This window comes from Adiantum capillus-veneris, chromosome 19 (genome assembly GCF_014529385.1).
Source record: "Adiantum capillus-veneris isolate H3 chromosome 19, ASM1452938v2, whole genome shotgun sequence".
In the NCBI taxonomy this organism is placed as follows: domain Eukaryota; kingdom Viridiplantae; phylum Streptophyta; class Polypodiopsida; order Polypodiales; family Pteridaceae; genus Adiantum; species Adiantum capillus-veneris.
Window position 1 is genome coordinate 147,821,047 of NC_140949.1, and position 26,582 is coordinate 147,847,628.

The 26,582-nt window shown below is 46.0% G+C and overlaps 1 protein-coding gene across 9 annotated transcripts in view; it reads right to left on the reverse strand.

Annotated features, from left to right (window-relative positions):
* Positions 1–26,582, reverse strand: part of SRD2 (snRNA activating complex family protein) — a 124,945-nt gene that overhangs the window by 21,379 nt on the left and 76,984 nt on the right. For all 9 annotated transcript variants that reach the window (XM_086491395.1, XM_086491397.1, XM_086491398.1 and 6 more), the window contains 2 exons: positions 22,542–22,633; positions 21,627–21,714 (listed from right to left, as the gene is read on the reverse strand). In XM_086491395.1, the coding sequence (XP_086347521.1) occupies positions 21,627–21,714; positions 22,542–22,633 (180 nt within the window). The remainder of the gene's footprint in view (positions 1–21,626; positions 21,715–22,541; positions 22,634–26,582) is intronic.

Consider the following 26,582-nt stretch of genomic DNA (forward strand, 5'->3'; position numbering starts at 1 on the left):
TTTTGGGACTATGCTCCTATTACAGAAGGTTTATTCGAAATTTCGCTGAGATTGCTTCACCTTTACATGCTCTTCAAAAGAAGGCAGTCACCTTCAGATGGACACAGAAAGAGATTTCAGCTTTTAATCTCTTAAAGGAAAAGATGACTTCAGATCCAGTCATTGTGTTGCCGGATCTTAGGAAGTCATTTGTGGTCCAGTGTGATGCCTGCGGTAGTAGCATTGGTGCAGTGCTAATGCAAGATGGCAGGGTAGTAGCCTATGAGAGCAGAATTTTGCAAGGGCCAGAGATGACCATGCAGGTCTATGAGAAAGAGTTACTGGCTGTGATTCATGCGCTCTTAAGTTGGAAACACTACCTGCTAGGTGCAGATTTCGTTGTCCAAACGGACCATCAGACCTTGCGATACTTCTTGACACAAACAAAGTTATCTGAGAAGCATATGCGATGGGCAAATATCTTGTCCATGTTCCATTTTCAGATTGTGCATGTGGAAGGCAAGAAGAACGTTGTGGCCGATGCCTTGTCAAGGAAGCCACAAATTTCAGCTGTGTCGATTCCTTATCATCATGAACTTGATGATATGAGAGAACAGTATGTAAATGATGAAGATTTTGCAAGGGTCTTCGAGCAACTAATGGATGGACAACGTCATGAACACTATCTTCTTAAAGACGGGTTCATGATGATGCATGGCAGATTGTGTGTCACAAAGCCATTGCGACGCAAAGTTATGGAAGAGAGTCATGTCCCACCGTATGCAGGGCATCGTGGTATCGATGCTACAGTTAAAGCGGTAGAGACATTCTTCTATTGGCCTACATTGAGAAGGGATGTGGATGCCTTTGTGCGAGAATGCCTAATATGCCAAAAGGTCAAGTTTGACAGGCAAAAGGCACCAGGGTTATTGCAACCACTACCTATTCCAGATAAACCATGGGAAAGTATTGCTATGGATTTTATCTTTGATCTTCCGAGAACGCAGACAGGAAATGATGGTATTTGGACCATTATTTGCAGATTCAGCAAACAGGCTCATTTTATTCCTGTCAGGAAGAAGATAAAGCCAGATCAGATGGCACGCTTGTTTATGAGCAATATTTTCAAGTATCATGGCATGCCACAGTCGATTATTAGCGACCGTGATCCACGCATGACTAGTTTGTTCTGGAAAGGCTTGTTTGAGAATATGGGTACCACGCTCAAATTCTCTTCGTCATTTCATCCTCAAACAGATGGGCAGTCAGAAGAGGCAAATTCTACTGTCCTAGATCTGCTGAAGTGCTATGTGTCAGAGCATAAAGGAAAATGGGAGCAGTATTTGCCATTGGTGGAGTATGCATACAATAATACAGTGCATTCATCAACTGGCAAGGCACCTTTTGAGATAGTTGAAGGTGGCAAGAAAGTTCCTCCCATACTGCATACAAAGGACAAGATATTTGAAGCAGATAAGTATGTTCAAGACATGGATGAAATGTACAAGAAGGTCAAAGTGGCCTTAGAAAGGACTCAGGCAAAGCAAAAGAAAGCAGCTGATCGTCACCGTCGTGAAGTGGTATATTCACTTGGTGATTGGGTGCTTCTACGGTTTGAAAAGGCAAGGTTAAAGAAGATGAAGGGCAAGGAAAGACTCTTTCCAAAGCTCAGCATGCGTTACTATGGGCCTTTTCAAGTATGCGACATAATCAGTGATGTTGCATATAGGCTGAAATTGCCTGACAGTTGGAAGATTCACAATGCGTTTCATGTGAGTCTTCTCAGACCCTATGTGGGTGATGTGCCAGAAGATATACCAGCTGAACATCAGCCGGAAGTCGAGGAACTTGACGAGATCTTGCTCCCTGAACAGATTTTGGCACACAAAGAAAGGAAAGTGAAAGGCAAGGTTGCGAGGCGTTACTTGGTAAAGTTCAGAAACTATCCAACAATGGATGCTAAGTGGATGGAAGAAGGTGAACTTGCAGAGTCACCAACTGTGTTATCACTCTACCTGGAAGCCTTCGATTTGCAATCTACCTTGACCCCTTGAGTTTCAAAGCTACATGCATTGTCAGTGTGACAATGGCTTCTGAAACAAATGATGTACATGGTATTTAAAGTGAGCTCAAATGAAATACCTGTTACATGAATGTTAGAGCTGTACAGATTGTCAGTTTGGCAATTGCTCTTATGGAATGTCCAAAAGTTTGGTTAGTGCTATAGAAGTGAGTATTTCTTGTCAGTTTGTCAAGGATACAATGATTGCTTCTATTCAGGAGTACATGTGTAACTGCATTCTTAAACTGTCGGTTTGGGTATGCTCGAAAGTGTTACGGGATCCAACGTGTACTATAAGACAGTGGCAAAATGTGCAGCTACCATTTTGTCACTGGAAAGTTAGTGACTCAAACCAATGGCAGAGTGCGCAGCTACCACTATGTCATTGGGACAGGGTTCACACGCAGGCAATACATGAGTCGACGAGGTGTTGAATACACCAGGGTTGACAATGAGCATGTATGTGTCGTATATGTGTCGACATGTGTTGAATACATCAGTGTTGACAGTAAGCATGGACGACATAGATGCAAACGAGGACGTTTGAGATTTCAAGAGGGGGGTATGTCACCAGCGTGTGACTACTATCTATCCTTTTTGTTGATTTCTTTCTTATTATCTATTTACTTTCACTTTTTGGAAACACCCCTCGGGAAATCTAACTGCCCTGCATTGCATAGCTAGTGTGGAACTGTCCAGAGGGAGTCCGGGCCTGAGGGCAAGAGAGCACTAAGGTTGGACAAGGACTATGGTTAGCCAAGTGGGGTCATTGACTAGCCAAAGTGGAATCCTTTGCTACAGAGGCTACATTTCAGTTTTGGATGTGGCCACAGTGTACAAAGAGGGTCGGATGACCTAGAAAGATATAATGGCAGCATCTCCTAAAATTTAGGGAACTGCTATTTTGGGACCTGAAAATGTCTTCGCGTCATTACGTGCAGTTTGACATGGGGATCATTTTGTTACTCTGTGGCCAAGTCAACAGAGGCTGCAGGTGAGATATTTTTAGACCCGAGGGTCTAAAGCGGGAAAATGCACAAATGAGTGACACTTGGCACTCTGAGGCCAGTTTACTACTTATAGAGAAGGCAAAAACGTGATTTATAGCTGGGAGGCTCATTTTGCAAGTCTCTGTCACAGGTTAAGAGCTATGGAGTGCTTGCTTTCCCTCTTATGCACAGTGCGGTGCCAGGAGTGATGCCCTGCACGCTACGCACTGCCCTCTCTCTCCCCTTTGGCAGTATGTTATGCCCCTCTAGTGGGCTCTTCATTTGACCAATGTACAGTTGTGTGGGTTCATGCGCGATTGCCGAGGCAAGAGCCTCTTGCACAGGTACTGGATTAGCTAGCGGCTAATCCCCCCCGCAGGTACAGGTGAATTCGGAGAGGTTTCACGCCAGAAATCTCGTCCGATTCAAAGGGCAAGTAGCCCTACAGGTGCGGGAGCTCGAGGACTTGCTAGGGATGCGACCGGCACGCGAAACGGAGCCCGAAACAGTGAATTACAGCCTGCTGTGTATTTTTGCAGGTTTAGGGTTTTGGCCCTAAACGGACCCTAATACCCCCAGGAGGTTCGGGGACGCAAGGGGACCGCTGTACAGGTGATCTGGCGCATTTTCAGGGCTGAAAACAGAGAATTCAGCGTGCTGCAGATTCTCGCCAGGTTTTGTAAAGTGCCCGTATGCGTCGGGAAAGTCAGTCAATGCGTGGGAATACTGACCGTGAAGGGTTCTAGTACAGTTATGCTGCCGAAATCGGGCTGGAACAGTGGAAATTCAGCCGAGTTTGTGCGGGGCAGCTTGTAGGAACCACAGCGTTTATTCCCTCTTTTGAACAATAAAGAAATACCGAAAGGGGCGCCTAAGTTAGGGGCCAATCTGGTGTCCGTCTACTCATACAGGTGCAATCTAGCAGCCTGTATCCCTCTCCCCTTTGTTGTGTCTTGAAAGTACAGGTAAAATAGACGACTAATAATGGGTGAAAGCTAAATCAAGGTTTAAAGTAAAGTCTACCGCCCTTTTTGTATTGAACAGGCCGGTTACACTTGTCCCTCGCCGGCGGCTAGGAGATCTCTTGGCAGTGCCTTTGCCACGAGTCGCCTAGCGAGAGAGGGTCAGCCCTTCTTGCAGCCCCCTCTGCAGATTCAGACATCTTCCCTTGCAGCTATCCCTCGTGGTCTGACGAGCATTGACCTCCGACGCCGCTGGGATTTCTTCGATTACGGATTCACTCGCTCTCTCAACGATTCCGCAGCAGACCACGAGGCAGCCTGCTTCAGGGTCTACGCTCTGTTCCTCGCCGCTAGGGGGACAGAGGCCTTGGACTCAGCAGTTGGTTTCTCCTTTCCCCTCTGTGGTCGGACCGAGACAGAGTGGTCCCTAGACTCAGTGGTGGGATGGTTGCATACACAAGTTCTCGAGTTCTCTCACCACATGGGAGAACTTGGAGTTACAGATTTGCTGCAGACTTTGTGGCCACTGGCCAAGTTTGCGGTGACACCCCCAGACTCAGCAGGATGTAGCCACATTGTGGTGTACTTTTTTGCTGATACGCAGTGTTTGTCTTGCTATGTATACATTCATGAGGACTCCTGGACAGAGGAGGTTGCTTTGCGCACGGCTCGCTCTGCTTGGGCTTGGGCCAGGCACTCACTACAGGCTCGCCTATCTAGAGGACGCTCGGATGCGGATTACTCCCCATCCAAGCCTTCCTCGAAGATAGCCCGTCTTGCTGCTGCGGCAGCATCTGTTCTCTCTCGCTCCCCATGAGGATCGTCTCGTGGAACGTGCAGGGATTAGGTGGGCCCCAGTTTCAGCGACAGCGGGGCCGATTGCGTCAGGAGCTTCAGCGTTGCCTTGTGGGAGGAGAGATTGATCTCCTTATGCTTCAGGAGCACCATTTGTCTGAGAGCCGCATTCGGCGATGTGGTCAGATTTTGCGGGGACGTTATGATACCTTTTGGTCAGCTGCTTTTGGACCTGGAGGCATCCAGGGTGGGGTATGTATGATTATTGCGGACTCATTGCAGCAGGCCATTGTGGGCAGAGGGATTATTGTGCCAGGCAATGCTCAGTGGATTACTTTGCAGGTTCAGGGTGGCCTTGTGGGCTTCCTGAACATCTATGCGCCCAATGTGGCGAGTGCTCGTGCAGAGTTTTGGTCACAGATTGTTGAGTCTTTGCCACAGGTTGACCATTGGTGTGTAGGAGGGGACTTCAACATGTTGGAGGACCCCTCTGACAGGATCGGAGGCAGCCATGCTACTGTACATGGAGTCGAGTTAGCAGCTTGGGAGAGGTTGTGTATGACTTTGAGGGTCTCGAATACATGGCAGCATTCTGGCTTTGTGAGGCCTCCAGAGAGTCTTGCCTTCTCTAGATCGGACTGCAGAGTGGGAGGAGTGAATCTATCGCGGATAGATCGCTTCTACACTAGTGACCACTTCAGTGACTTGGGGGGATCAATGGGCATCCTGGCAGGGACATCCTTCTCGGACCATGCACCAGTGATCCTCACACTGGCAGACAGGCAGAGGAGTGGGAGCACGATGCTTCGCATCCCAGAGCGGGTCTTGTTGGACTCAGCACTCAGAGAGAGGGTAGAGGCTCTCTGGACAGAGGGCATGGACAGCCAGGCTCTACCTGCAGACAGAGTGGCCTTAGGCCTAGCTCAGCTTAGCCACTTTTTTCTCCAGGAGTCTTTGGCTCGACGGGCTGCAGCGAGAGAGGAGGAGCAGCGTCTCAGACGAGGCATTGCTTCACTACACAGGATGCAAGAGCAGCATCCAGACAGTCCATGGTTGGAGGAGCAGTTACAGCAGGCTCGACAGGAGCTTGCTTGCACAGAGGAGAGGCGCCATGAGTTTGCCTTTCACCGACAGGCATCTCAGTGGACTCAGGTGGGTGACAGAGTGACAGGTGCTTTTTTTGAGACAGTGGGACCTCGGCACTCGCATGCCAAGGTCAATCAGCTGAGGAGACCCGATGGGTCAGTTGTTTGTGAGCCTGAGGATATGCGTGCAGTTGCTACTGACTTTTACCGTGAGCTACTGTCGGCTGAGCCCCAGTCAGAGAGACAGGATGCATGCAAGGAGCAGGTTTGGGCGCAGATGCCTTGTCTTGTGACTGAGGAGATGCGCCAGAGGCTAGAGATACCTCTTCAGCTTGAGGAGCTGCATACGGCTCTTAAGGCCCTCCCTCGTGGTAGCTGTCCAGGTGAGGATGGGCTGACTCCCAGCTTCTTCTTGGAGTACTGGGACCTGCTTGGCCCAGATCTTTGTAGTGCCTTTCAGTACATTCTGCACACAGGAGTGATGTCGGATAGCATGAGTGAGGGCCTGATTTACCTCGTTCCGAAGGAGGGTGGCTCCTTGGATGAGATTCAACAGTGGCGCCCCATCACCATCCTCAACTCAGCCTACAAAATTCTTGCCAAGGCTCTGAGTTTGAGGATTCAGCCACTTTTGGAGAGCCTTATACATGGGACTCAGACAGGTTTTGTCAAGGAACGCAGTATCCTTGACAACATCTTCACTTTCTGGGAGGCCTCTGCCCTGGCACGTCTCCGTGGGGAGGACCTTGTAATTCTTCTTCTCGATTTTGAGAAGGCATACGACAGAGTTGACTAGGACTTTCTAGAGGGCATGCTTCGCAGGATGGGCTTCTCAGATGCTTGGATCAGAGGGGTGTCAGCTTTATACAAACAGGCTCACAGTCAAGTGCTTTTGGCAGGAGGTAGAGGTGAGCGCTTCATGCTCACACGATCGGTCAGACAGGGTTGTCCTCTTGCCCCCTTTCTCTTTCTGTTCTATGCGGAGGCGATGAGCACATTTTTGGTGTCACAGCAGGTTGGTTTGAGGGGCTTAGCACTCCCTATACGGGGAGATGAGCTTCTGGAGGCTGAGTTTGCAGACGACTCAGCCTTGTACTTAAGAGGGCCAGGAGGCCAATTTACACAGATGTGGGAAGGCTTTGGAGACCTTCTGCTGTGCATCGGGCGCACTGATCAACTGGAGAAAGACAGTGGCTTCCTCAGTTGGTAGTGCTCCTGTGCCAGATTGGATGCCAGGAGAGGGTTTCAGGTGGATTCCTCCAGGGACTACAGTTCGGTACTTGGGTTGTCAGGTTGGTTTGGACTTGTCCCCGAGTAACAGATTGTTACTGGAAGTAGAGCTTTCCAACACTTCCGATTGTAGTCATCCAGATTCTTGCAAGTGGTAGCATTAAGCTGGTGGCATTCTGTCATGACATCTGCTTCAAAGTCTTCAGATAACCATGCTGCTGCAAAAATCTGCTTGAAGTAAATCCATGTGGACGGAGCTTGCCCTTGAAGCAATAAAGTTGTCCACCATTGTCCCGCATTCCCTGTCAAGAAAGTGGCTACCTTGCGGACCTTTGAAGCCTCTGTAAAGTTTTCCCCTGCATAGGCCTTGTCAAACTGCTGGAGGAATGAGAGAGCCTTCTTCCTGTCATCAAACCCTGTAAAGGTCGTGAATGTCACACCTTTGCCACCTTCTTTGTACGGAGTTGGCCTCTCCAGCGGCGTTAAGTTGTCATATGGAAGTGACTGAAACATGGGAACACTGTTAGGGTTCATCTGTGTTCCCTGACCGCAATTAAGTTGACCTCGAAATGCCATATTTGGCTGCTGATTTGTAATTCCAACCATATCAAAATTTGCCGGTGGCATCCCAAATTGCCCCTAAGTGCTTTGAAACCCTGGTAGCATGCTCGTGACACCATACATGGGGTTAGGCATCATCGTTAGAGCACCCCCGAACATTGTTCCTAGCGTGTAAAATTGATTTCCAGGTGCATGACCAGCCATGCTCTGGAATACTGATCCACCTCCAAAACAGCTAAGGTGTACTGAAGGTGGTGGGAAGACTTGTGGCATAGCCTGCAGGTTGCTTCCCTGCCCATTAGAACCAGCTATAGGCTGCTGAAAAGTGGCTGGCTGAACTGGTACGGCTTGAAAGACTGGCATCTCAGCCACCTGTTCTTGCACCTTAGGCACAAGTTGTGGAGACCGCATATTCTCCGTCAAGTGTACAAGTGTTTCCATTGACTCTGCAGTATGAATCACCTGTGCTTCAGCCTTAACAGGCTTTTGAATATGATCCAGTACCCAACTTGCTGAGACGGAAGAGGAGGTTGCAGAAAGGCTAAAAACCTCGGGTTTTGTATTACTTGTGTGAACATAGCCACAGCAGTGGCCAACTGGGTCCTCAATATATCATCATCCGTCTGTGGTGGTCTTGAAGACTCACCCACTTCATGTGTCTGTTGACCCTGTAAAGAGGAAACCTCTTCAGTCACATCATCTAGTCTGTCAGCCATAATTGCAATTTCCTGTGTCTGGTCTCTGATCCCCTGTGTCTTCAAGCCCAACCTGACCAAGGCTCACTTCTATGGGAAAAAGTGATTTAATCCCGGCGATCGAACCATGTAATCGGCCTGTTAAATCAAAAAACGGCGGTAGACTTTAGACTTAAACCTTATTTGCTTTCACCCATTTAATTTGTCGCCCACTTTACCTGTACTTTCAAGACACAACAAAAGGGGAGAGGGATGCATGCTACTAGATTGCACCTGTATGAGAAGACCGACACCAGATTGGCCCCTAACTTAAGCGCCACTTTCGGTATTTCTTTATTGCTTAAAAGAGGGAATAAACACTATGGTTCCCTACAAGCTGCCACGCACAAGCTTGGCTGAATTTCAACTGTTCCGGCCTGATTTCGGCAACATAACTGTACTAGGACCCTTCACAATCAGTATTCCCACGCATTGAATGACTTTCCCGACGCATCAGGGCACTTTGCAAAACCTGGCGAGAATCTGCAGCACGCTGAATTCTCTGTTTTCAGCCCCGAAAATGCACCAGATCACCTGTACAGCGGTCCCCTCGCGTCCGCGAACCTCCTGGGGGTATTACGGTCCGTTTAGGGCCAAAACCCTAAACCTGCAAAAATACACAGCAGGCTGTAATTTACTGTTTCCGGCTCCGTTTCGCGTGCCGGTCGCATCCGTAGCAAGTCCTCGAGCTCCCGCACCTGAAGGGCTACTTGCCCTTTGAATCGGACGAGATTTCTCGCGTGAAACCTCTCCGAATTCACCTGTACCTGCGGGGGATTAGCCGCTAGCTAATCCAGTACCTGTGCAAGAGGCTCTTGCCTCGGCAATCGCGCATGAACCCACACAACTGTACATTGGTCGATTGAAAAACCCACTAGAGGGGCATAACATACTGCCATAGGGGAGAGAGAGGGCAGTGCGTAGCGTGAAGGGCATCACTGCTGGCACCGCACTGTACATAAGAGGGAAAGGAAGCACTCCATAGCTCTTAACCTGTGACAGAAGCTCCAAATGAGCCCTCTTTCCTTCAAATTCAGCGCCACTTCTTCCTTGAGGAGGCAAGTGCACAGAAATGTGCCACTTGGAGTGCATTTTCCCGTTTCGGGTTAGTCGCTTAAAAATTTCCTGACCGGTTGCCCAGTTGACTTCGCGGCAGAGTAGTAAAATGTTCCCCTTGTCATTCCGGAGGTAATGACGCGAATACATTTTCAGGTCCCAAAATAGCAGTTCCCTAAATTTTAGGAGATGCTGCCATTGTATCTCTCTAGGTCATCCGACCCTCTTTGTACACTGCAGCCACATCAAAAACTGAAATGTAGCCTATGTAGCAAAGGATTCCACTTTGGCTAGTCAACGACCCCACTTTGGCTAACCATAGTCCTTGTCCAACCTTAGTGCTCTCTTGCCCTCAGGCCTGGACTCCCTCTGGACAGTTCCACACTAGCTATGCAATGCTAGGCAGTTAGATTTCCCGAGGGGTGTTTCCAAAAAGTGAAAGTAAATAAATAATAAGAAAGAAATCAACAAAAAGGATAGATAGTAGTCACATGCCGGTGACAGCGCTCAAGGGTTCCTTTTACTTATAGAAGGGAGAGCCTTCCGTTCCTTTAGTGAGAGAGTGCAAATGATCACAAACAGTGGTAAACAGTGTGAATGAAGGTGCTGAGACTGAGAGATAGAGAGAGAAGAATACGACACCAGAATGTTGTCAAACCCTCCTCCGAAGGCCCCACTCTGTATGGCGAGAGCGGTCTATTATTGATTGCACAAATCTCTACAATGCAATGGACTTGCCGACAATGTTGACGACGATGAGGACGGCAACGAGACGGGCTGAAAATTGAAAATGCTAATGGCTGAAATCTGCAAATCTTGTATCTGCTAAATTCTGCCTCTATGTCGGTGACGACGGCGATGATGACGATACGACGACGACGTGCTGAAAACGCAGATGCTGAAATCTGCGAATAGCGGGCTGAATCTGCAAACAATGGCTGAAATGACCGTGCGGCGAGGATCTGCTGCGGAAAGGTGAGATCTGCAAGGTTTAGGGGATGTCGTACGATACTTGATTGCTGAAAACTGAACGCTGATGCAAATCTGGGATCTGTCATCAAGGAAGTGCAAACGCTAGGGCTGATCTGCAACTCCAAAAACGCTAGGCTGATCTGCTCATCTGCTGCAAAAACGCTATGAGATCTGCTGTCGCCAGACTGATCTGCAATTGTTGAAAAACGCTAGGCTTGTTCTGCAATTGATGAAAAACGTTGGCTGGTCTTTGGTGGCTGAAAAAGTTATGTCCTCTTGCTGGCCTTGCTGAGAAGGTGCACTTCAGATGTGGTCTGCTACCTCTTCTGCCAAAAAACAATAGCGCTAGCTTTTCTTACATACCTACTTGGTCAAATTGCCCTACCCAGTTTCCCAACAAAGTCACTTATTAATAATAAGTGAAAAATGGCTAAAATAGGGAAAATAGGTCTGTGCACTATAAAAATGCTCCTGATGGATTCTGATGGTAATCTGATGATCATGCTATGTGCAACCAGAGGATATGCATATACGCTAAGTACCTGGACATGCACGGTCTGCGAACAGACTCACAAAAGTGTCACAACACTTCTTAAGTTAACTGAACCCTTGTCATGAAGTAGCTTGTCCACATGCACATAGGGTTAGATGTGCACGTGACATCCCCCCCTTTTTAAAGTGAGGTATTGGTACCGAACTGTATGGAGTCAAGGGAGATCGCCAACAGCGTTTGGAATCCTTGAAAGGACTCTTCGCCGGCCCACTCTGATGCGTGGGTCACGCAATGAGAAATGAAGAATGAACAACTTCCTCTCCACGAATGACAATGGGAGAGTCACTTTTGGCATTGAAAGTGAACGAATTTTCCGCCCAATCAATAAGAGGGTTATGCTCACGAAACCATCGAATGCCTACTACTAGAATCAAACAAGACCACCATGTGTTGACCATTCACATGACCATAACACTTAATGAGAGACTCATCAATGGGAGGATCATGAGAAACTTGGTACTCATGAGTGTTCTCATTTATGGCATTAACAGAGGATATGGGTTTTGTGGGTTCCTTTGATTCGTTAGATTCAATCTTAGGACATGTTCTTTTTATGTGCCCTTTCATGTGAGTCTAATGAAACCTTTCAAGGATGAAGTGTCAGTGGACAGGGAGCCTAACGAGATTCTCATTCTGGAACAAATATTGGCCCACAAAGAAAGGAAAGAGAAAGGTAAAGTGAACGGCGGTTCTCATTCAAGAACTATCCGGCATTGGATGCGAAGTGGATGGAGGAGGAGGACCTAGCAGATACTCCTCAAATATTGAAACTTTACCTTAAGGTTTTCGATCTAGCTTCCGACTATTCCGAGAGATCTTGTGGATCAGCAGGGTTGAATCTGGTGCAGATGGGACTGCACAAGAGGAAAGTCACTCCGCTCCTTTGTCATAGGTTACCCAGATGGAATAAAGTCACTAATTTTCCTTTGGATTTCAAGGATATTGACGGGTTGACGGTATTCTGTTGCATGACTTTATGAAAGAAGTACTTCGACATGGGAATTCCCGAAATGAATCTAATTTATGTGTGCTCTCTCATGTGAATCGTGTCTGAGTGCATGTTTGAAAGACGAAATGACCACAACATTTCGGTCTTGAGATTCCATATGAGATGGACATGATAGCAATAAGAATTAGTCAATCCGACATCAGTGAGATCCAGTGTGGATCTAGATGCGATTGCTAAACACATTGCCGAGAGATCATGGTCCGAGATCTCGATAAACTTTATGTGATTTGATTTGAATGTTCAGTGACTGTCATCTTTGTGCAAGTACTGGATTTGTGTCATCTAGTGCATCAATGCTTAGAGTCAGTGTCTACTCAACTAGTTTCTTGTTATGTTTGATTTTGCATTTGATTTTGCAGGCATAATCGAGGGCGATTACAATCCTTCCAAGAGAGGGGTATGTCACAAAATGATGACGTGGCATCAGAGTTACCCAGAACGTGGAACAGGAACGGCGACGGGATCCTTGTGGAACAAGGGAACGGAGAGGGGTCCAGAACGGGAATGACGCGAAACGGGAGGCATAAAAACACCCAAATAATGCAATTTTAAGTTCTGTGTGATTGAATAGAAGTAGTGTCAGAGTCCTTTAATACTCACAAATCACTTGAATTAAAGACCATTCAGCCTTCCTATGGCAAACGTGGGTCGTGTAGACTTGAGAGCTTGAGGGAAGAGGGGAGAAAGAGAGAGAGCTTGAAAGTTGAGAGAGAGAGAGAGAGAGAGAGAGAGAGAGAGAGAGAGAGAGAGAGGGATGGAGCTTGAGAGAGAGGGGGAGAGCTTTTAACCTTGTAGAGTCTAGACTTGAAATCTTAAAAGAGGCTAGAGCTTGAGAGTCGAGACTCGAGAGGGTAGAGCTTCAGCTTTGGCCCTTGAAAGCTTGTGTGCATTGTGAAGGTAAGGGGTGGGGAAGGGACATTTAATAAGGGGAAGGCTCACAAGATAAATCACCCAAATCTGAAAATCTGTCCATTCCCAACCGTTCCGAGCTGGCCGTTCTAGTATCAAATGCCTCTGCGGAATGTTTGGCCATTCCGGGCCATGTACTCCCCGCGGAACGCCATTCCGCATTCCTTGCCCATGGGGTGGCATTCCCCGATAACTATTCGTAGCATGTCCAGATAGATAAAATGACTACTTTATAGGTTGTTCCCAACTTATGGGGTCATGTGCGATGGGGCCCAGGAGACACAGTGATAAAAAAAGGAAAGGAGAAGAGAAAATCGTGTGGATGTGTTGGCGTGGCAGAGGGCTATACGGATGCCTCTGTGATTCATGCTCGCTGTTGACGTGGCACTGTACGAAATTCCACGATTTGCGTTGGCAGCTTTTGGGCACCGGTTTTTGGACCAAATGCTTTTGGGACTTGAAGCTTTTCATGTGATTGCTTTTGGGGCTCTACTTTGGGCATCCCTTGTACTGTTTATAAGAGCCCTTGGGGCCTCACTCTGGAGACATCTGGACGCAAAGTCTAAGAGAAGAGGTCCCTTGGGAGTTTTACTTTGCAATGATTAATGATAAAGAAATACCAATAGAAGCAACTCCGACAAACAATCAGAACTCCCGACAACAACGAACAACTCCTCAAGAATCCCGTGAAAGTTAACCTCAAAGGCCTCGTTTGACACAACATCAACGACAAACCTTGTTACAAGAAGGCCGATGCTTTGAATGTTTTCAAACGGGGCATACGTTCAACACATGTCCTCAAAGAGCCTTGACATCTTCACAGCAACTTCCCATTGCGACAGTAGAAAGATCCCCAAGGCCACCTCCGACTAAGAGAGCTAGACCTGCTATTGGACTAGTACCTGATATTTATGGCATAAACCTTGAAAGTACAAATAAATTGTGCAGAGCATATGGCAATGGCCTGATTTTCTTTGACTCAGGAGCTACCAAAAATTTCATTCATCCAGAATTCCTAAAGTAGATGGACATGATACACAGGGTGGCGAAATTGAGGCCGAGCTAGCTACTGGACAAACTCAAAAAGTGGTACCGCTCATTGGGGTGGACAAACTCAAAAAGTGGTACTGCTCATTGAGGCTCTTCTAGTGACTATCCAAGGATACCATGGAAAAGCCAATTTCCACATCATGAAGTTGAGACACTACGACTTTTCTTCGGCATGCCTTGGCACGACAAGAATGACACGACACTCCAGATTCGGAATCGTACAATTACCTTGATGTAGAAGGACAAGCAAGTCATCCTCAAAGTTCAACTGTCCGAACAAAAATCCGGATGTGTTTTCTAGTTACTATATATTTAGATACTTTTGAACTTTGATTGAGAAAGTATTGTTTGAAATTTGTTCGAAATGGATTGTATCTGTTTTAAACCTGTCTTCGTGCCGATTTGAACAATTGGACTCTGGTTTTAATACTGGTTTCAGCTTGGTGATTTACTCCCAGTGACAAATGGTGTCTGATAATGTCTAAACCTAGGAAAGATGTAGACCATTTTATTGTAGGCTTGAAAACCTCAGAACGACACAGACGGGATGTCTGGGTGGTTTCATTGTACGCTGGGAAACCTCTAAACGACTCAGACTGGATGTTTGGGGAGCATTTAATTGTAGGCTTGAAACCTCCAAGCAACTTAAAAGGCGGTTTGGGGAGCGTTTGGTTGTATCAATCCTCTGAGCTCATGGCCCACACCTTTTTAGGTTATTTGCGGGGGGAGTGACGAGGTAGTTGTTGAGTGGCTTCATACCACAGACCGTTTGTCTGAGAGGAGTGCTTCGCAATGTTGTTCGTTGTGTCTAGTAACATGCATATGTGAGCATTTGTGTTGCATTGTGATGTGCCAACCATTGAAAATTCCTACTTGGGTGAGATTTCCTAAGTATGTAACTTTAGTGTATCGAGACACCCATTCAAGATCAGTGTGGTCCGGGTGTGATGGCTGTTAGGAGCAGCGGAATGAATGTTTGCGCTTTACTCAAGATGAGTGCTCCGAACTGTGGTCAAGGTTCCTTTTGTTCTTATGGAAGGGAGAGCCTTCAGTTCCTTTAGTGATAGAGTGCAATGATCACAAACAAAGTGGATGGACACTGTGCGTGCAAGTGTATAAGACTGAGAGATAGAGAGAGAAGAGAGATACGACACCAGAGACGTTGTAAAACCCTCCTCCGAAGGCCCCACTCTCGTCAGTGAGAGTGGTCTACTTATGATTGCACAAACTGGTAGAAACTGAATGCATGTGACTGATGCAAGTCTAGGCTATGTCGGCGATGACAACACCAGTCTAAAGACTGAAATCTGCAACTGTGTATCTGCTGTCCAAAAACGCTATGGGCTGAAATCTGCTACAGTCCAAAAGCGCTGATTTTGGGGGCTGTTTATGTAGGTCTTTGTCGCTGAAATTCTGCAGGTTTAGGGCTGAAAACTGAGGTTCTTAAGGGCTGAAAACTGATGGTCTTTCTTGGCTGAATCTGCTGGTCTTTCTACTGCTGGAAACTGCTGGTTCTTTATGACTGACAGGACTAGGAAAAGAAGGCATCAAAGGGGTCTGCTGAGATCACCAAAAATGCTAGAGGCTGGAATCTGTAAAACGCTAGGGGCTGGGTTCTGCTGGCGATCCTTGCTTGAAGGAAAAACGCTAGGGCTGTTAGATTGCGCGCGGTGACGCTCGGAGATGGAAACGCCAATGGCTGATGTTGATGCAGGCGATGGTGCTGGATGGAGAAAACGCTAGGGATGAGTCCTTGCTTGAAGGGGAGACCACCAAGTTCTTGCTTGAGAAGTTGTCTGCTGAGCTTGACTCCTGTTGCCTCTTCTGCCAATTAGTGCTAGTTTAGGTTTGCCTATATACAAACTTACTCAATTTGCCCTAGCTACTTTCCAACAAAAGTCACTTAAACATAATAAGTGAAAAATGTCAAAAATAGGGAAAATAGGCTAAATGCACTAGAAAATTCCCCTGAAGGATTCTGATCGATTTTGATGGGAATGCTTATGATCATGTTGTGTGCAACCAGAGGATATGCATCTATACTAAGTGACTGGGCATGCACGGTCTACGAATAGACTCACAAAAAATGCCCAGATCACTTCTAATCTAAACTGACTAGGCTGACTAAACCCTTGCTAAGCTGTAGCTTGTCCACGGACACATAGGGTTGGATGTGTCACATGGCATCCCCTCCTTTTCAAAGTGAGGTATTGTTACCGAACTATATGGCGTCGAGGGAGATCGCGAATAGCATCCAGAATCCTGGAAGGGACTCTTCGCCGGCCCACTCTAATGTGTGGGTCGTGCGGTACTTGAAGAAAGGTCTGCAATGCTTGCTTCTTTGGGCCGCGCCGAAAGCGACAGAAAGTCTTTTATGGCTCCTTCAATGCTTTAACTTCGTCGAGAGTCATGCTTCTTTCTTCTTCAAGAATCTCCATGGCCGAAAATACCTGAAACCATTTCCAACACAAAACCATGAACATACCTATTCCATGTAAAGTGAGTGGAAAAAATCATGTCGTCCTAATAGACTGTGCTTGCAATGTAGATGAACAAAGAGACGTAGTGGCAAACCGTTCATCAAACACATGCAAACAATGAGATCTAATCTTTCTCTTTGGATCTAGAGCAATCAACTGTGGCAATTCACAACGGAAATCCGCATGGTTGGTGCTCATACTTTCATGTGCTCTTTCTATCACTGTGTCGTGCCAAGGAAGAGACATGGAATGTGACTTCCTTGAATGCATACTTTTCAGCTTTTCATGAAAAATCCGCATACATCCGTGCTCATTCATGAGTGAAACGTGCTCAACGTACAATATGTCATGCCTAGGAAAAGGGATCACATAAAGACACTGACTAATACAGGCAACGATCACGAATGAAACATTCGAACAATGCATGCGTATCAATCATGCGTACACATAATACTTCCTGTGAGGGTTCTTTGGACCTAGGCTCAAGAGCCAAGATCGCTTCTTCTGAATGATCGAATCGTCCTGTGGGGATTCTTTGGTCCTCGACTCGAAAGCCAAGATCGGGTCTTCGTGATTGATCGTCTTTGCAATGAGGTTAGCTTCACTAGAGAAAGTATCAACTAACACATCATCCTTGTGAACAATCACATCATCTTCATGCAACTCATCATGCTTGTGAGAAATCACATCTTGATTATCATGGAAATCATCATTCTTGTGAGAAATCACACCTTGATCATCATGCAAATCATCATGCTTGTCATTGTCAACCAAATCATCATGCAAATCAGTCATTCAAATCATCATCATGCTCATCATTATCATTCAATTCATCATGCTTCTCATAATCATGCAAATCCTGTGTGTCATGCTTGGGAGAAGAAGAGACTGAGAGAGTCTCTGTCTCCTCAATCTCTTGCATCTGTGCCTGCACTTGAGAAAAGAGTCGCAAGAATTCTTTCATGTGTTGGTCGCTCTTTTCTTTGATGGCTTTGTTCTCGCGATCAAATTCTACTTGTCTTGCTTTGTTCTCGCGATCAAATTTGGCTTGACTTTCTTTTTTTTCCAAGCGTGCTTACTCGTGCTCACGCTCTATGGCTGCCATTCCTTCTTTGTATTCACGATCTATGGCTGCCCTTCATTCTTCGTAGGCCTTTCTTTCTGCTTCTCTGTCTGCTTTCCTTTCTTTCCATTCTAACTTTCTTTCTAGAAACAATTGCTTCAAAGCCTCCATAGGAGTTAGTGCAATCCTTCACGTAGATGGGGAAGGGGGAAGTCGTAAAAATCTCTTGGTAGGGAGAACTCTTCGTCCCCTCTCTCATGCTCACCACCTGTATGCGAAGTATCCATTCCGCTTCGGGTGATGACCATGCACTATGATCTTTGGTTCTTAGGGACTTTGGTTCTTAGGGACTTGGGTTCTTGAGGGTCTTGGGTTCTTGGGTGCTTGAGGGTCTTGAGGTTCTTGAGGTTTTCTTTCGCTTGCAAACCGTGTTTGAGAAGGATCTTCTCTTCACCCGAGTTCTACTCCTTTCCGCGGGCGCACCCCTTGGCGGCCTTGCGCTCACACCAAGGTTGCTTTTTCCCACCTCCATCGATTGGCCGGCCGCTAAGTACACAATCCGCTCTCAATGAGTGAAAAGAGACACAAGGGGAGGCTGGACAAGCCCTTCTTTCTTGGGATTTTTGTCACTCTTCAAAAACACGATTAGGAATCGACAAATCCAAGCGAACTTGGGTTCGTGCGACCGCAACAAGCAAAAAAAAAAATCTTGTGATTCTTGTGGTTCTTTCCTTGAGTGATACAGAACACTGCCAAAGCTCTGATACCAATGTTAGGTGCAGCGGAATGAATGTTTGTGCTTTGCTCAAGATGAGTGCTCCGAACTGTGCTCAAGGTTCCTTTTGTTCTTATGGAAGGGAGAGCCTTCCGTTCCTTTAGTGATAGAGTGCAAACAAAGTGAATGGACATTGTGCGTGCAAGTGTATGAGACTGAGAGAGAGAAAAGAGAGATACGACACTAGAGACGACGTAAAACCCTCCTCCGAAGGCCCCACTCCCGTCGGCGAGAGTGGTCTACTTATAATTGCACAAACCGGTACAAACTGAATGCATGTGACTGATGCAAGTCTACGCTATGTCGGCGATGACGATGGGGATGACGACACCGGTCTAAAGGCTGAAATCTGCAACTGTGTATCTACTGTCCAAAAACGCTATGGGCTGAAATCTGCTACAGTCCAAAAACGCTGATTTTGGGGGCTGTTTTTGTAGGTCTTTGTCGCTGAAATTCTGCAGGTTTAGGGCTGAAAATTGATGGTCTTTCCGGGCTGAATCTGCTGGTCTTTCTACTGCTAGAAACAGATGGTTCTTTATGGCTGAAAGGACTAGGAAAAGAAGGAGTCAAAGGGGTCTGCTGAGATCGCCATGGCTGAGATCTGTAGCGGCTGAGGTTAGGACCAAAAACGCTAGAGGCTGGAATCTGTAAAACGCAGGGCTGTTGGGTTTCCCACGGTGACGCTTTGAGATGGAAACGCCAATGGCTGATGTTGATGCAGGCGATGGTGCTGGATGGAGAAAACGCTAGGAATGAGTCCTTCTTGCTTGGAGGGGAGACCACCAAGTTCTTGCTTGAGAAGTTGCCTGCTGAGCTTGACTCCTGTTGCCTCTTCTGCCAATTAGTGCTAGTCTAGGTTTGCTTATATACAAACTTACTCAATTTGCCCTACCTACCTTCCAACAAAAGTCACTTAAAAATAATAAGTGAAAAATGTCAAAAATAGGGAAAATAGGCTAAATGCACTGGAAAATTCCCCTGAAGGATTCTGATCAATTCTGATGGGAATGCTTATGATCATGCTGTGTGCAACAAGAGGATATGCATCTATACTAAGTGATTGGGCATGCACGGACTACAAATAGACTCACAAAAAGTGCCCAGATCACTTCCAATCTAGACTGACTGGACTGATTGAACCCTTGCTATGCTGTAGCTTGTCCACGGACACATAGGGTTGGATGTGTCATGTGACAATGGCTAATTTTGCTACATGGGAATATCGAGAGCTCCAATCTGGAATGAGAAAACTGATCGTCCCTCCGAATGATCCTCGGATATTTTTGAGCTAACTGGCATTGTTTTGCAGATATACGGTAATCATGGACGATTAATTTTCTTTCAAAAAGGGGGGATGTCACAAATTGCTGACATGTCAAGCCACTGAAGATCTGATCCAGACTGCAAATCCTGGCCAAGGGGCCTAAATCCTAGAAGAAGAAGAAGAGGACTAAATGTTTACCGACTTGCTGATCCTCGCCGTGTGGGCCAAATAATAATGAAGAGTCACCAACTTATGACCCCATCCGATGGGCCCAAGTGCCTAGGGGCCATAATAAAATAAAGCAGGACCTATGCACACACACAAGATCCCTTTTGCGCAGCAACTGATGACGTGGCAACAGTTGTACGAAACATCCGGATTTTGCGCTGACATGACGACGTGACAGACTGTAGGCCCACGAATCGCATTGACAACGTGCTGACGTGGCAGTACCAATTTCCGTGAAAACTGCTTGCAATTTCACGCTGGCAGCTTTTGAAGACCAGATGCTTTTAGGTTGATGCTTTTCATGTGCTGCCATTGAAAAGCCTTTGGGCCTAGGGCCTTTAAATATGTGCCATGGGCTCATTCTCTCGCATGTTTCCCTATGTGGAAGTGCAGAGCAAGGGAGTATCGGCTTGTACTGAGTTGAAGCAATTTAAAGAAATATAGAAAGGGGCGCCAGAGTTTGGGGCCGATGCTTTCTTGAGGTGGAACTCTGCCACTCCGATCTCGTGTGCTGTGCATTTCTTTCAGTTCAGTTATTTTGAAGTGCCTAAAAGTTTGTCTCACAAAATCTATACATTAAAGGCTATATTACCAATTGTAATCAGATTCTGAGGGTGGTCTCTGTGAGCAGGGAGCTATTGTATCTTGATTGAGCCAATATAATAAAGAAACACAGCCAGGGGCACCTACCTTAGGCCTTAGGCACCAATATTCTTCGGGAGGAACTCCTCCTCTCACGTGTCTCTTGCAGGTGTTCTTTTATTTAGTGTTTTGCAGTTTCATGTCGTAATTTGAGTTTGTTCAGTTCTCCAAAGCATGTAAAGTAGCGCCAGTCGGTTTCGCTGTGCATGTGGAAATTTTGTCAAGCGTAGATAAGTAGACACAAACATTCTTGTAATACAGCTGCAGAGCTTATTATTATTTGTGCAAGGAACACACGATGTGGATCTTGCTAGCTTGGACGAGGGGATGAAGAGCTAGAAGTTAAGAGCTCCATGACAAGAATGCTTTTGTTTCTACTTATATACGTTAAATTATATCTGCACATATCATAAAAGTCATTATGTCACCAATACCGACATTATTGATGAAGAAAATATTGTATATCAACAAGGACGGCGAACTCTCCAAAAGAACCCTGGGAAAAAGATGTGCTATTGAATGGTGCCAATGTGTAAGTTCCATAAGAAAATGCTCACCTTTTATACATACGTCACTCCCTGCAAGTGTCTAGTGTAACTGACATGTAGCGTTCTTCACCATACTGACATAAGAACATTCACGATCAAGCTAAAGGAATTGTTCACCCCTGACCACCATTACAGATGGGGAAAATAGTACAGGGAGTCCATGGCAAAGAGAAGCTCTCCACAAAATTCCTGTGAGAAGAAGTGCTATGTGATTCCTCTTCCAGGTGATGATGCCTTTGTCAGCTACACACAAAACTGCTCACATTTTGGCATCTGGTATATGTTTTATCTCTCTGTAGTTGGCAAGTAGCATTCTTCACTAGAGTGACAGGACCAAGGCTCTCAAGGACAGGGTTGGGGGCAGCTTACCTGTCCGTCATATAGCAATTGTCACAGATATGAGTGGGTCTTGCTGAAGAACAACAGTCATTGCTTAGATATAGGTCAACGAGAGTGATCAAGATGTGTTTTTTCTTTCGGTAGAGCAGACTGAGGAAAGGGGGTGTGTGCTTGGTTCTTCTTGGTCTTTTAGTCTGCTGTATTTAAAATTATAGAAGCAAAACCTCTGTAACACTTACTTTTACAAGAGATATCACATACCATACTGACATTAACATAAGAACAAAAAAAGCCTAAAGCCTACTCTTATCTATTAAAACTCAAAACCGTTGATAAGCTACCTTTACAGGAGCAACAAAAAAATTTAGGGCCTGCAGCCTTTTTTGTTTGTCCAGCCGTACTGCAGTTGATCTCTGGCAATCCTTTGAGCTGGACACAAAGACAGATAATTTTGACCACAGAAAATCAAAACCAAAATAGCAGAACACTGAAAGCAACGCGATATGGTGACCACATCTATAACCACAAAAAAGTAAGAATCTTGAGGCCCACATTCAATATTTACCCATGAACTCGCTGACTCTTCAAAATAAGAGATCCTCCTAACTATAGGAAGTTTTCACACGTTATGCAACAGCTTTGACTATCACTGACTGAGATCCTGTCAGGACCGAGGATACTATATCACATAATCCAGCTAATCTGTCATTTTGAAAGAGGACTGGACTACACCATCTCAATGTCAGTTCAATGCTACATCATTTCCAGACTGTTTAAGAACTTGCATACTAAAAAGCGTGACTTGCCTATGAACCTTGTTAGAAGACCTTTCAAGGACAAGATCTTTGTTTTCTGATTTAAGCGCAACTGATAAAGGTAAGATGTGTTTCAACCTTTTCTATTGAGAATGGGTAGTTTATTGAATGTTTTCTAAACATGATGCATCAAACCCTTGATGATTTGGCATAACTTGAAAAAAGAAAAAAAAACATTGAATGGTTTGATTGCAAATGCCTTCTAGGCGGCAAGTTCCATTGGTGCACTGCTTAATCTTCAGACAACCCACTCTCATATCGAAAGGATGTTGATTTTAGTGCAAAAATCCTTTTCTCCTAGCATTGAAGAAGTATATTTGCAGTCACTAGTTTGCTAACCAGCATGCCTCAAAACAATTAGATGGCACTACTCGATTGTGAATTCACAGCAACTTAACGTGTTCAAAAGAAAGCAAGTTGATAAACAGGAAGCGTAGTCACCTAAGCGACTGCAATGTGCAATGATCTCTTGCAGTTTCCCTCTCCCTCTTTAACCTAGAAAACAGAGATTCTTCTAGCAATGCTTCCTCGCCCTGAAAAAAATAACATCCAAAGCTAGTTCAATTGCTGAGTGGGTATGACTAAAAGCAAACCCAACAAAAAAAGGCTCGAGAACTAGCTGCTTTCTTGCCCCCTAGTGAAGAGACCTTTTAAAACTCATGCATTCAAACCATCCTATACAGATTTTGTGTGTGTTTTCAACTTTCTCTATATGAAAAAGTCATCCAGCTTCCTTTGCAAAATAAAAACCTCTGTATGACTGTTCCTCAATAAGAGGGAGTGATGGACAAATAAAGCCTGGAACTTGCTCAAACAATAGCTCATTCACCACATTCCTGAATGAAAAGGAGTTAGAATCAGAGAATCGGCCATTTTGTGTCAGTCGCTTAATATTACACCATACACAACTCCCTTTACTTGTACTTCTATGCAAGTTCCTTTGCCCTCATAGATTTGAGACAGATCCCCAGGAGGTGACAATTTATTAGAAACAGAAAGAGTATAATACCGCTCCTAAATGTTACCAATTGCCTATCTAGGAGTACAACCATAGCAAAAAATGTACAAAATGTCACTGAAAAACTCTTTCTCAATGAAATATCTCTCCCCCGGGGAGATGCATCTCTATATCATGAAAATGCCTTGGCATCTCCTTTCAATGGCGTTTGTCATGAGGCTGTGACAAACACTATAGATATTTGTTGGTTTCTTTCCCTTGATTTTTTTATTTTATTTTTGGGACCCTCTTGTTGAAATCACAAATGCCCGCACATTGCATGGCCAGTGTGAAATGGCCGGTAGCCATGAGTTTCACCCGCAGGAGTCAAGGCCACACAGCCACGAGATGGTTGGGCCGATCGGCACTGGAATCCGACTAGTAAATACTCAAGAAGTGGCTAGGCTTAGTTAAAGTGCCCCTTGGCAAGACTTTATTAGTTGGTGGGTACTAGGAATTAAACCAAAAGGAGCAAACTGGACACATGGCAGTAGGAGAGCAACCTGCAGGTCAACGCACACTCCAGAGTCTCTCATCCCGGGAGGGGGCGCCCAAAATTGAGGCTGGCGGCTGATTTTTGAGTTATTGTGAACACATTGTGTGTGTGCATAGTGAGTGCAAGTGATCACATACTGCTAATTGGACTATTTTCGTTTTTTTTTTAAATGATTAATCTCCTTTTTAGGATATTTTATTGTGTGCACTAAGAACTGTTAAAAGATTGTAGCTACAGGAACTGCCATCAAGAACGGACAACTCTGATGTGTCATTTGATGGGTGACTGTAAACATCGCGAAGGAGTTTCCGTAAGTTCGGTGGAAAGGGCCGGGTTACGAGTGCCCCTGATGCGTCACATGATGGGTGACGGGTGCATCAGTAAGGGGGCATCCCGTAGGCTAAGGAGGAAATCCGAACTGAGTAAGAAAATACGCGTAAGAACGCAAGCACAAGAATAAAGATGGGTTCAATGAAGCTTTTTACGAAAAGCAGGAACAGTCGCAGGAGGACAGATGTTTTCCCGCGAGGAGTCTGTGTCTGCATTGCATCTGTGTCGTGTCCTGCACCGGGGGACGCCTGGAATATGTTTGTGTAGCATTGCTTTCACTAACTAAGTGAGTTTTTAAAGTTTGAACACGTTCACACTTTATTTTATTAAATGGCCGATCACTTTTAAGTGACCAGGCCTTTATTAATAAAATAAAGCAAGCCACTCAAAAAGAAAAAGGGCCAGCGTTAAAAAAAAGCTACGCAGAGGGGGGGGGCTGATTTGCGATCTCTCTCTCTCCTCTCTCTAGAAAGCGCCAAGCCCAACGATTTTTTCTCTCCTCTCTCTAGGAGCGCCAGGCTCTGCTTTTTGGGCCTCTATTCCTGCCGAGTGCCAGACCCTATCAAAGGGTAAGCCAGCGTTCAGTTTCGAAGTAAGCCGGGAGCAGCAGAGGAAGCTAGCGTTGAGATTCTGGAGTAGAGGTTGGCGAGGTAAGCCAGCGTTCAGTTTCGAAGTAAGCCGGGAGCAGCAGAGGAAGCTAGCGTTGAGATTCTGGAGTAGAGGTTGGCGACGGAATTTGCAAGTGTTCGCGTGACGACTGAGTACGGAGGTCGACTCTCCGAGCAAGGAGCGACAGGAATAAGGTGTTGATACGCATTGAGAATTGTTGCTTTGTGTGGTTTGTTTTGCAGGAATCTCCCGTCTCACAGGAAGGCCCTTCACGGAAAGTACGGCTTCACGCCTAAGTCCCTTACGGGAAAGTACGGCTTTGCGCCTAAGTCCCTTACTGGAAGGAACGGCCTTGTGCCCAAGCCCTTTACGGGAAAGCACGACCTTCGGGTCTAAGACTACAGAACGGAGGGGTTTCCTCGGGTTCTCGTGCTTGTATAAGAATTCTCCCTGAATAAAAGAATACTCTTAACGGGGGGGGGACCAGCCCATCTTCTGGTCCCCAATACTGTGTCGATCTTCTCCCTTCTCTCATGTTTTCAAAGAATTATAATTTTCAGATTTTCTAAGTGCTCGTGTACGCTCCCGTTTTGTGACAGTGGTATCAGAGCTCGGACTCCTCTCTTTCTCTGCAAAGAAGGACGATTCCGGGAAGAACGGGAAGAACCATGTCGAGCCAAGGGAGAAGCGTTGAAGAGAAGCTTCAACAAGTGCAAGCTCAGCTTGCGGAGTTGCAACAAATCTTACTGTTGCCAGACGTCCAAAAGCTTTTGGGCGCAATGAAGAAAACGAATGGAACTGATGCAGCCAAGCATCCAGACAACACTGTTGGCATGAGACCACACGAGGCAAGAGAAGAAGAACGTGCCGAGGTGCACAAAGGATCTTCGGATCGGAATGAACGGCCTACTTCAAGGAAAGGCCACGAAAAAGCGCTCTCTCTGCTAGACGAGAGCAAGGACATCTCTATCTCATCTCCATCTTACTCTCCGGATTATACTTCTACTTCTCGATCATCTCATCAGAAGAAGGAAGCCGCTACTACTGCCACTACCCTACATCAACCTAAAGATAAGCCTCGATTCAAGAAGCATGGTCGCAAGTCTCAACATCGCATGAGAATCTTCAAATCAGGCGACAAGGACATCAAGTTCGAAACCTACAACGGACGGAGAGACATCTCCAAAGCACTGTCCTTCATCAGACAATTTGAAGTCGCCTTTACCAATGGGCACTTCACAGAAAGATCCAAATTACGCCATGTGGGGATGCACCTCAAGGAAACGGCAAGTAATTGGTGGTTAGCCAAGATTCTGGAAGGTTCTCAGGCAGGAACTTGGGAGAGCTTCAAATCTGAATTTTATAAACAATTTCTTCCACCTGACTTCGAGCAAGACATACGGAAGGAATGGGACTGGCTTCCCCAGAAGGAACATGAAAGAGTAACGACTTATGTGGACAAGTAGTGGTCGGTTCTTCTGAAGGTCACTCCCTTCATGAAGATTGCCGACAAGGAAAAGAAACGAAAGTTCGAAGCAGGTCTCCAACCGCAGCTTCGAAAGAGTATGAAGGTGTATCCGCATGATACTCTTCAAAGGATGATGGAGTCAGCAATCATTGCTGAGGATTTGCACTCAACTGGGATGCCCAGAAAAATGGAGCATAGCACTTACCGTGCAAGACAAAGAGGGGTCTACGATGACCATGGAGGCCAAGGAAGAAAACGTCCTCCATCTAGGAACGATGATCATTCTAAGAAGCCAGAGGGCACTGGCAAGCGAACTATCTTTCTCCTACACAACTTCAAACTTTCAGAGAGGAAGGAAGATGCTTATACTGTGGCGAGAAAGGACAATGAAACCGGATTGCCCGCTAAAGCAGCAACGGCAAGAACAAGCCTCTACGAGGCAAGACAAAGCAAGGAAGGAACCCGCACCGCCAAGCTCGAGCTCAATTCCAGATGTTCAAGGAAACACAGAAATGGAGAAAGGGAAGCGTCAACTTCTGAAGGGCTGGGGTCCTTTGAACAACCAGCGAGTACCGATTCTTT